Source organism: Elephas maximus, chromosome 2 (genome assembly GCF_024166365.1).
Source record: "Elephas maximus indicus isolate mEleMax1 chromosome 2, mEleMax1 primary haplotype, whole genome shotgun sequence".
Taxonomy (NCBI): domain Eukaryota; kingdom Metazoa; phylum Chordata; class Mammalia; order Proboscidea; family Elephantidae; genus Elephas; species Elephas maximus.
The window spans coordinates 97,341,414-97,353,855 of record NC_064820.1 but is presented as its reverse complement, the minus strand read 5'-3'; the positions used below and the strand labels follow the sequence as shown (position 1 = coordinate 97,353,855).

Sequence of the window (12,442 nt, the reverse complement as noted above, 5' to 3'; positions counted from 1 at the left end):
AAATATCTCTTTTAAAATTTGGTTTTGTTTTATGGATATAGGTAGGAGGATTGAAAATGTGTAAGATATATAATTTTCAATATATTTGAGCAAAACCTGTAACATTAAAATAAATAATACAAGTAATGGAGCCCTGATGGCACACTGATTAAGAGCCACAGCTGCCAACCAAAAGGTCAGCAGTTCAAATCCTCCAGCCACTCCTTGGAAACGCTATGGGGCAGTTCTACTCTGTCCTATAGGGTCGCTATGAGTCGGATTCGATTCGACAGCAACGGGTTTGTTTTGTAAAGCCTATGACAAGTGTGAGAGAAATCACTAAGGCAGCTATTTAAGTGTTGTATTTTAATGCATGAAAATGCCTTAATTTACAGAGAGCAAAAATGCTGCAAAGCCATCAGTGCTTATTTTCTTTGTTGATTATGTTCCAGACACTGTGCAAGTCCTTGCCAATCCACCAAGGGAAGTACTTATTTCTGTTTTACAAGGTGCAAATACAGAGTCAAAGGGCTAAGTGAGTTACCTGGTAGTCATCAGGACTGATTGCTGTCAATGAAACGGTTCTAAATTCCGCTATAACCCTCCCCAGGAGTCCTTGCGCACGGACAACCAATAACCGGATTTCTCCATCCTCCTCCTGCACAGTGATGTGCGGAACGCTGCTTGCAGGCAGGGTCATTGCGTCCTCAGGCTGGGGAGGCAGCCCTGTGGAGAACTGCAGCAAGCCTGGTGGATACAAAGAGAGGCAGGTCATTTTCTCCCGCTACCTGTGGAAGAATTTCTTATTCATTTGAAACCAACTTGCACAATTATTTTTATCACCAAGCTGAAATTCTGAGGGCATTCACTTAGAAAAGACATTGGCAAAGATAAGATTAACATACTTTCGATGTGGAATGTTTATAGCTCAAAGTCAAAAATTAAAATAATAATTTTCCTTATTTTTACCCCGAAAAAGCTTTTTCTTTTTTGCCCATGCATCAGTAAAATGAATAGAGATGAGGTTTTAAAACATATTTCTTCAAATATTTACACATATTTGACGTTCTAGAATTCATTCTCCAATGTATACCCAAAAAAAACCCAGTGCCCTCGAGTCGATTCCAACTCATAGCGACCCTATAGGACGGAGTAGAACTGCCCCATAGATTTTCCAAGGAGCACCTGGCGGATCCGAACTGCCGACCTTTTGGTTAGCAGCCGTAGCACTTAACCCACTCCAATGTGTAGCAGAACTCCAATGTATAGTAGAACCTAATTAATGGCCTAATTAAATCTGAGGTATTTACAACACTTTTTAAATAATTTAACTATGAAAACCAGAGTCGAAGGGCCTCCCATGTTTCTTACCTAGCCCTTTTAACAGATGTTCTTCTTGCTTTAGTCCCATATAAAAAATACTACCTTTCAATACAGAAAACTCTCAATTTATTAGGATAGACATGTATGGTAGTTCACAAATTAATGAAATTATCACTTTTCAGCATAAGACAAAAATATACTGTTAACATAAATATACTGTAAAAACTGTACTTTTTGAATCCTAATTTTAAATTGCAAAGCATGTCAATTATTCAGGGGTTATCACAGTAGGATAATTTTTGGATTTTTTAAATTTGATAGTCATGCCTAGAAATACTTTTCTTACTTTAAATAATCCTGCATAAACTGCTCAAATTATCTACATTGTTAAAATCTAAAAAAATGGTCTTTATATTTTCTTTGGTAAACAAATGTTCCTCAAAACGGTAGCTTAGCTGTTAAAGGGCAGAGAAGTTATAGGGTTCAGACGAATTTTACTTCAATCATTTGTGAAAAGTCTCTTAAGTAGTTCTTAACAAGTTCAAGTCCACCCAGAGAAGAGAGGATTATATTTGCAAAAGGGGTTGGTCACCATATGGATGATCACTAGCTTTGATGGTGATATCTGTTGTTTCCTTCTCAGGATCTATGCTTGCACCACTGGTGGGAGTAGAACCAAGTTTTCCATCTCCAGAAATTGCAGACACCAGTGTCACACGAAAATACTCATTGAGCTCAGGGATATCATCATCAAGAACATATATATTCAGGACCTACAAATGTAAAAATCCAGAAGCATTAAGCAATGAGGCATACAGAAATTAACATGTCAGAGGAAAATAAAATAACCAATTAAATTATATTTAATTGAAGTTCTTATTTACCATGACTTATTTTCTACATGAACTAAGTGTGAGACTATTGTTCATGGAAAGTTTTTGATGAAACTGAAGGTCACTTATACTTTCACAACAGAAAAACTACCTCATACTCCAAATTTAATACAAATGAGATAATAATTATAAGACTAACTTATTAGCTGATCAGAGAAGTAACATTAAGAATTCTGCGGTTTTCCACAAAAGCTAAGAAGTTTCCTGAATAAAATGAATGCTTTGAAGGCCAGCGTAGCAGAGGCAGGGATTTGGGGACCATGGTTTCAGGGGACATCTAAGTCGATTGGCATAATAAAATCTACTAAGAAAACATTCTGCATCCCACTTTGGAGAGTGGCATCTGGGGTCTTAAACATTAGCAAGCATCCATCTAAGATTCATCAAATGGTCTCAACCCACCTGGATCAAAGGAGAATGAAGAACACCAAAGACAGAAGGTAATTACAAGCCCAAGAGACAGGAAGGGCCACATAAACCAGAGACTACATTAGCCTGAAACCAGAAGAACTAGACGGTGCCCGGCTACAACCGATGACTGCCCTGACAGGGAACACAACAGAGAACCCCTGAGGGAGCAGGAGAGCAATGGGATGCAGACCCCAAATTCTCATAAAAAGACCAGACTTAATGGTCTGACTGAGACTAGAAGGACCCCAGTGGTCATGGCCCCCAGACCTTCCGTTGGCCCAGGACAGGTACCATTCCTGAAGCCAACTCTTCAGACATGGATTGGACTGAACAGTGAGTTGGAGAGGGATGCTGGTGAGGAGTGAGATTCTTGGATCAGGTGGACACTTGAGACTATGTTGGCATCTCCTGCCTGAAGGGGAGATGAGAGGGTGGAGGGAGTTGGAAGCTGACGAAATGGACATGAAAAGAGAGAGTGGAGGGAGAGAGCTGGCTGTCTCATTAGGGGGAGAGTAATTGGGAGTATGTAGCAAGGTGTATATGAGTTTTTATGTGAGGGACTGACTTGATTTGTAAACTTTCACTTAAAGCGCAATAAAAAAAGAATTCTGTGGTTTTCCAGATGTTGTAGATTGAATTGTGTCCCCCAAAAGTATGTGATATAAATCCTAACTTCTATGCCTGTGGTTATAATCCCATTTGGGAACGGTTGTCTTTGTTATGTTAATGAGACAGGATTAGTGTAGGGTATGTCTTAAATCAATCTCTTTTGAAATATAAAAGAGATTAAACAAGCAAGTTACCAAATGCCTTTGCACAGTCAATAAAACATAGGTAAACATCTTTCCGGTATTCTCTGCTTTCAGCCAAGATCCATTTGACATCAGCAATGATAGCCCTTGTTTCACATCCTCTTCTGAATCTGGCTTGAATTTCTGGCAGTTCCCTGTCCATGTACCGCTGCAACAGCTTTTGAATGATCTTCAGCAAAATTTTACTTGCATGTGATACTAATGATTTTGTTCAATAATTTCCACACTTACCTGTGTTTTACTGACTATGCAATGGCATTCGACTGTGTAGGTCACAACAAAATATGGATAACATTTCAAAGAATAGGAATTCCAGAACACTTAATTTTGCTCAGGGGGAACCTGTACATAAACCAAGAAGCAGTCATTTGAACACAACAAGGGGATACTGCATGGGTTAAAATCAAGAAAGGTGTGTGTGCATTAGGGTTGCATCCTTTCACCATACTTATTCAATCTGTATGCTAAGCAAATACTCGAAGAAACTGGACTCTGTCAAGAAGAATGTGGCATTGGAATTGGTGAAAGACAACCTGTGGTACACAGATGATGCAACACTGCTTACTGAAAACGAAAAGGACTTGAAGCACCTACTGATGAAGGTCAAAGACTACAGGCTTCAGTACGGATTGCATTTTATCATAATGAAAACAAAAATCCTCACAACTGGACCAATAAATGACATCACGATAAGTGGAGAAAAGAGTGATGTTTCGCGAGGATTTCATTTTACTTGGATCCACAATCAACGCCCAGGGAAGCAGCAGTCAGGACATCAAACCATGCATTGCACTGGGCAAATCTGCTGCAAAAGACCTCTTTAAAGTGCTGAAAAGCAAAGATGTCACTTTGAGGACTAAGGTGCACCTGACCCATACTATTATACTTTCAATTGCCTCATATGCATGCAAAAGTTGGACAGAGAAGACAGAAGAAGAATTGATGCCTTTGAATTATGCTGTTAGTGAAAAATACTGGATACACTGTGGTGTGCCAGAAGAACAAGTCTGTCTTGGAAGAAATACAGCCAGAGTGCTTCTTGGAAGCAAGGATGGCTAGACTTCATCTCACATACTTTGGACATGTTTTCAGGAGGGATCAGTCCCTGGAGAAGGACATCATGCTTGGTAAAGTAGAGGGTCAGCAAAAAAGAGGAAGACAGAGTGACTGCACCAGTGGGCTCAAAAATAACACTGATTGTGAGGATGGCACAGGACCAGGCAGTGTTTCATTGTGTTGTACATAGTGTTACTATGAATTAGAACCGATTAGATGGCACCTAACAACAATAACAACAAACGAGAAAGGAAGAAGTCAGAGATGGGGGAAGAGAGATGCCAAGCCACACGAAGATTGCCCAGAAACAGAAGCTGAAAACAGGCAAGAACCTTCTTCCAAAGCTGACATAGGAAGACCTGCCCTAGAGCCGGCACCCTGAATTTGGACTTTTAGCTTCCTAATCTGTGAGAAAATAAATTTCTGTTTGTTAAAGCCACCCATTTGTGGTATTCCTGTTACAGCAGCACTAGATAACTAAGATTTCATATTATCAGTAATAATAAAAAACCCACAAAGATATACTTTAAACTACATCATTTTTATTATATGGGATTAAAGAACAAATAAAACTATAACACATATTATTCAAAACCCTTAGCTTTTCTTTTGCATAAATAAATACAAAAGTATTTTGTACCATGATATATACCTAATCTCTTAAATATTTACAAGTGCATAACTAGCAAGAAGCTGCAAAGAAATTACAGGCAAATACCTCATAAAAGGCTTTCCAGGAAGCTTTCAAAGAAACAATGAAGGTAGATTTACCTCTGATCTCTGCCAAGGAAGAAATGTGATAGTTCCACTGGCATTAGCAAAGTCATCAACAAGGTAATTAATGCCGTCAGATTCGATCTGTGAGATGGTGTAAAAAACACGCACATAATCCAGGGCCCCTCTGGTTCGCTCCACCACACATGAAATGGTGGAGCCTTCCTCTGCAATCTGAAATTGAACATAAATTATTTATGAACTATACTAGTTCAAATAAAATTACAATGTTTCATGAAATCCTCTTACCATAAACTTAATTCTGTAACTTTTTACCTCCCAAAAGACTAAGGAGGCCATTACATTCCCCCAGATATATTTTTCACTACTAGAATGTATTTAATCATTCATTTTCTCTCTTTCCTTTACAGGTACGAATGATGGAAATGTAATTCAGTCATTAACTCCTCCTGTGTTCTTGCCCCTATGCTAGATGCTATGGCTACAGACAATGATAAACACGTAGTTCTTTCTCTGGATAAGCATGGAGTATAGATAAATAGTTTTAATGATGAGATGAGCCCAGTCAGACCAAATGGGGGTGGAGGTTAGGGGTAGAGGGTGGAACATGACAACAGGGAAAGCTTTCTAGGCATGGGCATAAGAAACAATGTAGTGTGGAATTATTGGTAAAATCATTCTGGGGGTTGTATAAGGTATCAAGCAGGGAGATTGTGAGAAATACCTAGAGGGGAACAACAGGAACGATATTCAGATCAAGGCAGCCATTTTATGTCATTCCGTGTGTGTGTGTGTGTGTGTGTGTTATTCATCTAAACACTTTAAAATAACACCTAAAAATTATTTGGAGCATGAATTTGGAATATCTTTTACACTAAGGTCTTCACACTCTTAAATTCTCAGTGCCACAACTCAATATTAACAAACATATAATTCATGGAAAAAGAATTAAAACTACAGAGATAAGATGCAAATCTTAATGTACATGATGTCATTCTCTATTTTTCATATGAATCATAAACATCTCTAGTCAGCATTAGATAGAGCCACTTTGGTGCTGATATTAGGGCTGGAGAAAATAGATTTGGAATTAGTCTAAAAACAAACAGTAGTCAAAGCAGTTAGCAATGAGCATGGAAGCACCAAATGTTCTAGTAAGTCCTCTGAGTTTCACAGAACAGCAGCACTCTTACCCAGATGTGTAGCAGCAACTCTAGTGCCTCAAGGTAAACAGGATCAATCACCCCTGGGGCAATACTGTAACTATTTGCCTGCTGGTCCACTGCCATGAGAAGCCCAAAGTGGCCAGGGGGTAGCTCAGTGGAACCCTCAGGGTGTCTCGTACCCATAGTTCCACCTCCAGAATCACAACTTTTAATGCAGTGGATTCTACAACATGGAAACAGGAAACACAAATTCTGGCAGCGAGCCACCATGGTGATGGAAACTGGGCCCAGTCTCACTTCTACCTCTTGTCTCATGAGCCTATGTGTTCTGGTTACTGGGGACACAGAACCAGATACCAGCCATGGGATGCACGTACAGCACCCTGGATGACAACACACCAACCCTACAAGAAGGTGTCCCTGAGCTGGCTCCTTGCTGAGTCTTTAACAGGCCATTTCATTGATGTATTAGACCACGTGTTTCAGAAATAGGGTTAATCAATTCTATGGCTATGTGCCCAATGTTACACCTCCTTCACATAAACTGAATTCCTTTGGAAACCCTGGTGGCGTAGTGGTTAAGTGCTACGGCTGTTAACTAAGAGGTAGGCAGTTCGAATCCACCAGGCACTCCTTGGAAACTCTACGGGGCAGTTCTACTCTGTCTTGTAGAGTTGCTATGAGCCAGAATCAGCTCGACAGCAGTGGGTTTTGACTGACGTAATGTGATGTAGTTCTTATCTGGACATATCAGGCATTATTTAAGCCTTCAGATGATAAGGTGACAGAGGTACTAGGAAGAGTAAACCTATTAGCCAGAGTTAAGTGTGGATTCTGTTGTTGTTGTTGTTAGGTGCTGTACAGTTGATTTCCACTCATAGCAACCCCATGCTACAGAGCAGATCTACCCTGTAGGGTTTTCTAAGCTGTAATCTTTACGGGAGCAGATCACCAGGCCTTTCTTTCACAGAGCTGCTGTGTGGGTTTGAACCATCAACCTTTTGGTCACAGCCAAGCATTTAACCATTGTGCCATCAGGGATCCTGTGTCAATTCTAGTAAGAATAAATTGCAGTGCCCTCTGAAATGACAGGGTCTTATTAGAATCAGCCCGTCACCAAACAGCTCTCTGGAAAGTGCTTAGCTTGGATCTCCACTGCTTGTTGGTGGGACATTCAGCAGTCACAGTTGCTAGATCAGTCTTGGTGGAAAGGAGCTCATGCTGCTGGGCCCACACAAGGTCTCCATCCCCACCATCACTCCGTTAATGACACTGTGGAAGCCGAGGAGAGAGTGTGTCTGTCATTCATTGAATGTGTCATCCTGACTTCCTAGCTGTTGAGAGCCTCCATGCAAAATCCCAACAGCCTATTCAATTGCCTCCTCCCCGAACTTCCTTGTCTCTATCTAGTCTTGCTCCTTCCAGGCCCCTGACCAATGTGTCACGCCATTAGCATTGCTCAGGTGTCCATGGATTCATATTTCAGGGCATTTCTCCCTCCAAATATTATGAAAGACCAAGGGGACTATTCACAGCTCTGCCCACTGCCCAGAGCCACACCTGATTGGGGCAGTAGAGTGGTGGCAGCCCACCTTCAGCTAGCACCAATATACCAAGCCATCTGTGAAGCACGCCTGAGATTTTTCCTTTCCTCCTCTATCAATTAATTAGATGAAGTCCCTGAGTAATGCAGTTAACGCAATCAGCTGATAACTGAAAGGCTGGCTGTTTCAGTCCAACCAGAGGCACCTTGGAAGAAAAACCTGGAAGTTTATTTCAAAATAATCAGCCTTTGAAAACCTTATGCAGCACAGTTCTACTCTGACACACATGGGGTCGCCATGAGCCGGAGTCCACAGTAACAAGTTTGTTTATTTAATTACTTACATATTTTAATCAGTTTGTCACAGGTTTTGGGAGGAAGCATTAAAGAGTTTAAGCTTTAAATGGGACCATTTTTAAATGTCTAGTAAAGATTTAAAAGGTATGTCAAGTAAGCAGCTAGATAAATGAATCTGGAATGTTGGAAAGAGGGGAAGACTGACTATAAAATTGGGAATCATCAATATATATAAATGGTATTTAAGGCCATATACAAATGTTATATAAATCTGTAATTACACAAATGGTATTTAAAGACTGGATGAGATCACAAAGAAAGTAAATATAGATGGACAGAAAAGGACCAAGTACACTCAGTTCAGCTGAAATGCTTATTTTGAAAATGCAAAATTGTTCCAATGCAATTGATACACTAGGAAACAATTAGAGCATAACATGAATTTCTCATTTACTTATGCATAATTTCATACACAAGAAACATGAACACAGAAAACTGCACGCACTTGAAACCAGCTATGTAGGAATACAGTTACACAAACTGTATTCATCTACCAACTACCTCAGTACAACACCGGTGTTATAAGCCACATTTATCTGCATCTAGTCTGACAACTTTCCCTCTGATTTCAGATAAAACCCCGTGTGTCACTTCGCTACAACTCTTCCAATGCCCACTTCCACAAGCAAATTTCAAGTCTTTTTCGAGGTAATACATCACATTTATTGTAGTGTTTAAGTATTAAACATTTAATGTGTAAACTGTGCTACCATTTTCAGCCTATCTTTCTTGTTAAGTGTTACTAACCAAGTCTGTGAGTATTGTACGACCAACCCCAATTTTCTGCTAACTCCTACGGTTTTTACTAAACAATGTTGCACAGCATAGTGGTTTTTAGGAACTTCTCTATGACGTTATGGCATAACTGGCTGTACTGAAGCTGGGACTCTCCAACCTCACACTCCTACCCTTCTTCACTTTACTATTTATCAGGCATTCTCAGACTCTATCATCTTCTCTTGAAATGGGGATCATAATGTCTCATGGATTTTGGTGGGAATTAAAGTAACTTGCGTGGTGCCTACTAATATATTAAGTGCTCCAAAAGCAAAAAAAAAAAAAATACATAGATAAGGAGCCCTGGTGATGCAGTGGTTAAACCACTCAGCTGCTAACCAAGAGGTTTGCTGTCCGAATCCACCAGCTGTGCCTGGAGAGAAAGATATGGAAGTCTACTTCCATAAAGATTTACGGCTCTGGAAACCCTATGGGGAAGGCAGTTCTACGTTTATTTTCCAATCACTCTCTCCCCACCCACCCCCGCCCCCATAAGGTATTTTTATAAGAGTGCTATGCTAATTTTTTTTTTACTAGCATAGTGGTGCTTAGAAAAACACCTAGCAAGGGGAGGAAGTGGTTGGCAAATAAACGTGGAAGGCATGTGTTATTTGTGTAAAAATACGGTAGTCTTCACCTTAAAATACAGACACACATACATAATAACAAAAAGCTGTGTAAAAATATTTCCAAACTTTATAATGTTGTTGTTGTTGTTAGGTGCCATCAAGTCAGTTTTGACTCATAGTGACCTGATGTACAACAGAATGAAACACTGCCTGGTCCTGTGCCATCCTCACAATCATTATGCTTAAGCCCATTATTGCAACCACTGTGTCAAACTGTCTCCCTGAGGATCTTCCTCTTTTTTCGCTGATGCTCTACTTTGCCAAGCACGATGCCCCTCTCCAGGGATTGGTCCCTCCTGACAACATGACCAAAATATGTGAGACATAGTCTCGCTATCTTTGCTTTGTGGTTGTACTTCTTCCAAGACAGATTTGTTTGTTCTTTTGGTAGTCCGTGGTATATTCTTCTCCAAAACCACAATTCAAAGGTGTCAGTTCTTATTCGGTCTTCCTTATTCATCACCCAGCTTTCACATGTATAGGAGGCAACTGAAAATATCATGGCTTGGGTCAGGCGCACTTTAGTCTTCCAGGAGACACCGTTGCTTTTCAACACTTTAAAGAGGTGTTTGGAGACACCGTTGCTTTTCAACACTTTAAAGGGGTCTTTTGCAGCAGATTTGCCCAATGCATTGCGTCTTTTGATTTCTTGACTGCTGTTTCCATGGCTATGGATTGTGGATCCAAGTAAATGAAATCCTTAACAACTTCAATCTTTTGATTGAAGTTTATCATGATGTTGTTTATTGGTCCAGTTGTAAGGATTTTTGTTTTATTTTGAGGTGTAATCCATACTGAAGACTGTGGTCTTTGATTTTCATCAGTAAGTGCTTCAAGTCTTCTTCACTTTCAGCAAGCAAGGTTGTGTCATCTGCATGATGCAGGTTGTTAATGAGTCTTCCTCCAATCTTGATGCCCCATTCTTCTTCATATAGTCCAGCTTCTCAGATTATTTGCTCAGCATACAGATTGAACAGGTATGGCGAAAGAATACAACCCTGATGCACAGTTTTCCTGACTTTAAACCACGAAGAATACCCTTGTTCTGTTTGAATGATTGCCTCTTGATCTATGTACAGGGTCCTCATGAGCACAATTAAGTGTTACGGAGTTCCCATTCTTCGCAATGTTATCCATAATTTGTTACGATCCACACAGTCAAACGCCTTTGCACAGTCAATAAACACAGGTAAACACCTATCTGGTATTTTCTGCTTTCAGCCAAAATCCATCTGACATCAGCAATGATATCCCTGGTTCCACATTCTCTTCTAAAACCAGCTTGAATTTCTGGCAGTTCCCTGTTGATATACTGTTCCAGGCGCTTTTGAATGATCTTCAGCAATATTTTACTTGCGTGTGATATTAACGATATTGTTTGATACTTTCCACGTTCGGCGGGAATCACCTTTCTTGGGAATCGGCATAAATATGGATCACTTCCAGTTGGTTGGCCAGGTAGCTATCTTCCAAATTTCTTGCCATAGATGAGTGAGCACTTTCGGTGCTGCTTCCGTTTGTTGAAACATTCTCAATTGGAATTCCATCAGTTCCTGGAGCCTTGCTTTTCGCCAATGCCTTCAGTGCAGCTTGGACTTCTTCCTTCAGTACCATTGGCTCCTGCTCATACGGTAAATCCTGAAATGGCTGAACGTGGACCAATTCATTTTGGAATAGTGACTCTGTGTACTCCTTCCATCTTCGTTTGACGGTTCCTGAGTAGTTCAATATTTTCCCCATAGAATCCTTCAGTATTGCAACTCGAGGCCTTTTTCTTCAGCTCTTTCAGCTTGAGAAATGCAAGGAGTGTTCTTCCCTTTTGATTTTCCACCTCCAGGTCTTTGCACATGTCATTATAATACTTTACTTTGTCTTCTTGAGAGGCCCTTTGAAATCTTCTGTTTGACTCTTTTACTTCATCATTTTTTCTTTTCAATTTAGCTACTCAATGTTCAAGGGCAAGTTTCAGAGTCTCTTCTGACATCCATTTTGGTCTTTTCTTTCTCTCCTGTCTTTTTAATGACCTCTTGCTTTCTTCATGTTTGATGTCTTTGATGTCATTCCACAACTCATCTGGTCTATGGTTATTAGTGTTCATGTGTCAAATCTACTCTTCAGATGATCACTAAATTCAGGTGGGATATGCTCAAGGTCCTACTTTGGCTCTTGTCAACTTGTTCTAATTTTCTTCAGTTTCAACTTGAACTTGCATATGAGCAATTGGGGGTCTGTTCTGCAGTCAGCCCTTTGCCTTGTTCTGACTGATGATATTGAGCTTTTCCATCACCTCTTCCCACAGATGTAGTCAGTTTGATTCCTGTGTATTCCATCTGGTGAGGTCCAGCTGTATAGTTGCAATTTATGTTGGTGAAAAAAGGGATTTGCAATAAAGAAGTCATTGGTCTTGCAAAATTCTATAATGAGATCTCTGGCATGATTTCTATCACCAAGTCTATATTTTCCAACTTCTGATCCTTCTTTGTTTCCAACTTTCGCATTCCAATCTCCTGTAATTATCAACATATCTGAACTGTGTGTTCGATCAATTTCAGACTGCAGAAGTTGGTAAAAATCTTCAATTTCTTCATCTTTGGCCTTAGTGGTTGGCGCACAAATTTGAATAATGGTCGCATTAACTGGTCTCACTTGTAGGCGTATGGATATTATCTTATCGCTGACAGCACTGTACTTCAGGATAGATCTTGAAATGTTCTTTTTGACAATGAATGCAATGCCATTCCTCTTCAAGTTATCGTTCCCA

At 40.0% G+C, this 12,442-nt stretch overlaps 1 protein-coding gene across 1 annotated transcript in view; it reads right to left on the bottom strand.

The window, feature by feature from the left end:
- ADGRV1 (adhesion G protein-coupled receptor V1) overlaps positions 1-12,442 on the bottom strand; it is a 677,468-nt gene that overhangs the window by 554,475 nt on the left and 110,551 nt on the right. Inside the window, exons 22-24 of the mRNA XM_049867518.1 lie at positions 5,246-5,422; positions 1,895-2,075; positions 524-726 (exon numbers count right to left, since the gene is read on the bottom strand). Coding sequence (XP_049723475.1) covers positions 524-726; positions 1,895-2,075; positions 5,246-5,422 — 561 coding nt within the window. The remainder of the gene's footprint in view (positions 1-523; positions 727-1,894; positions 2,076-5,245; positions 5,423-12,442) is intronic.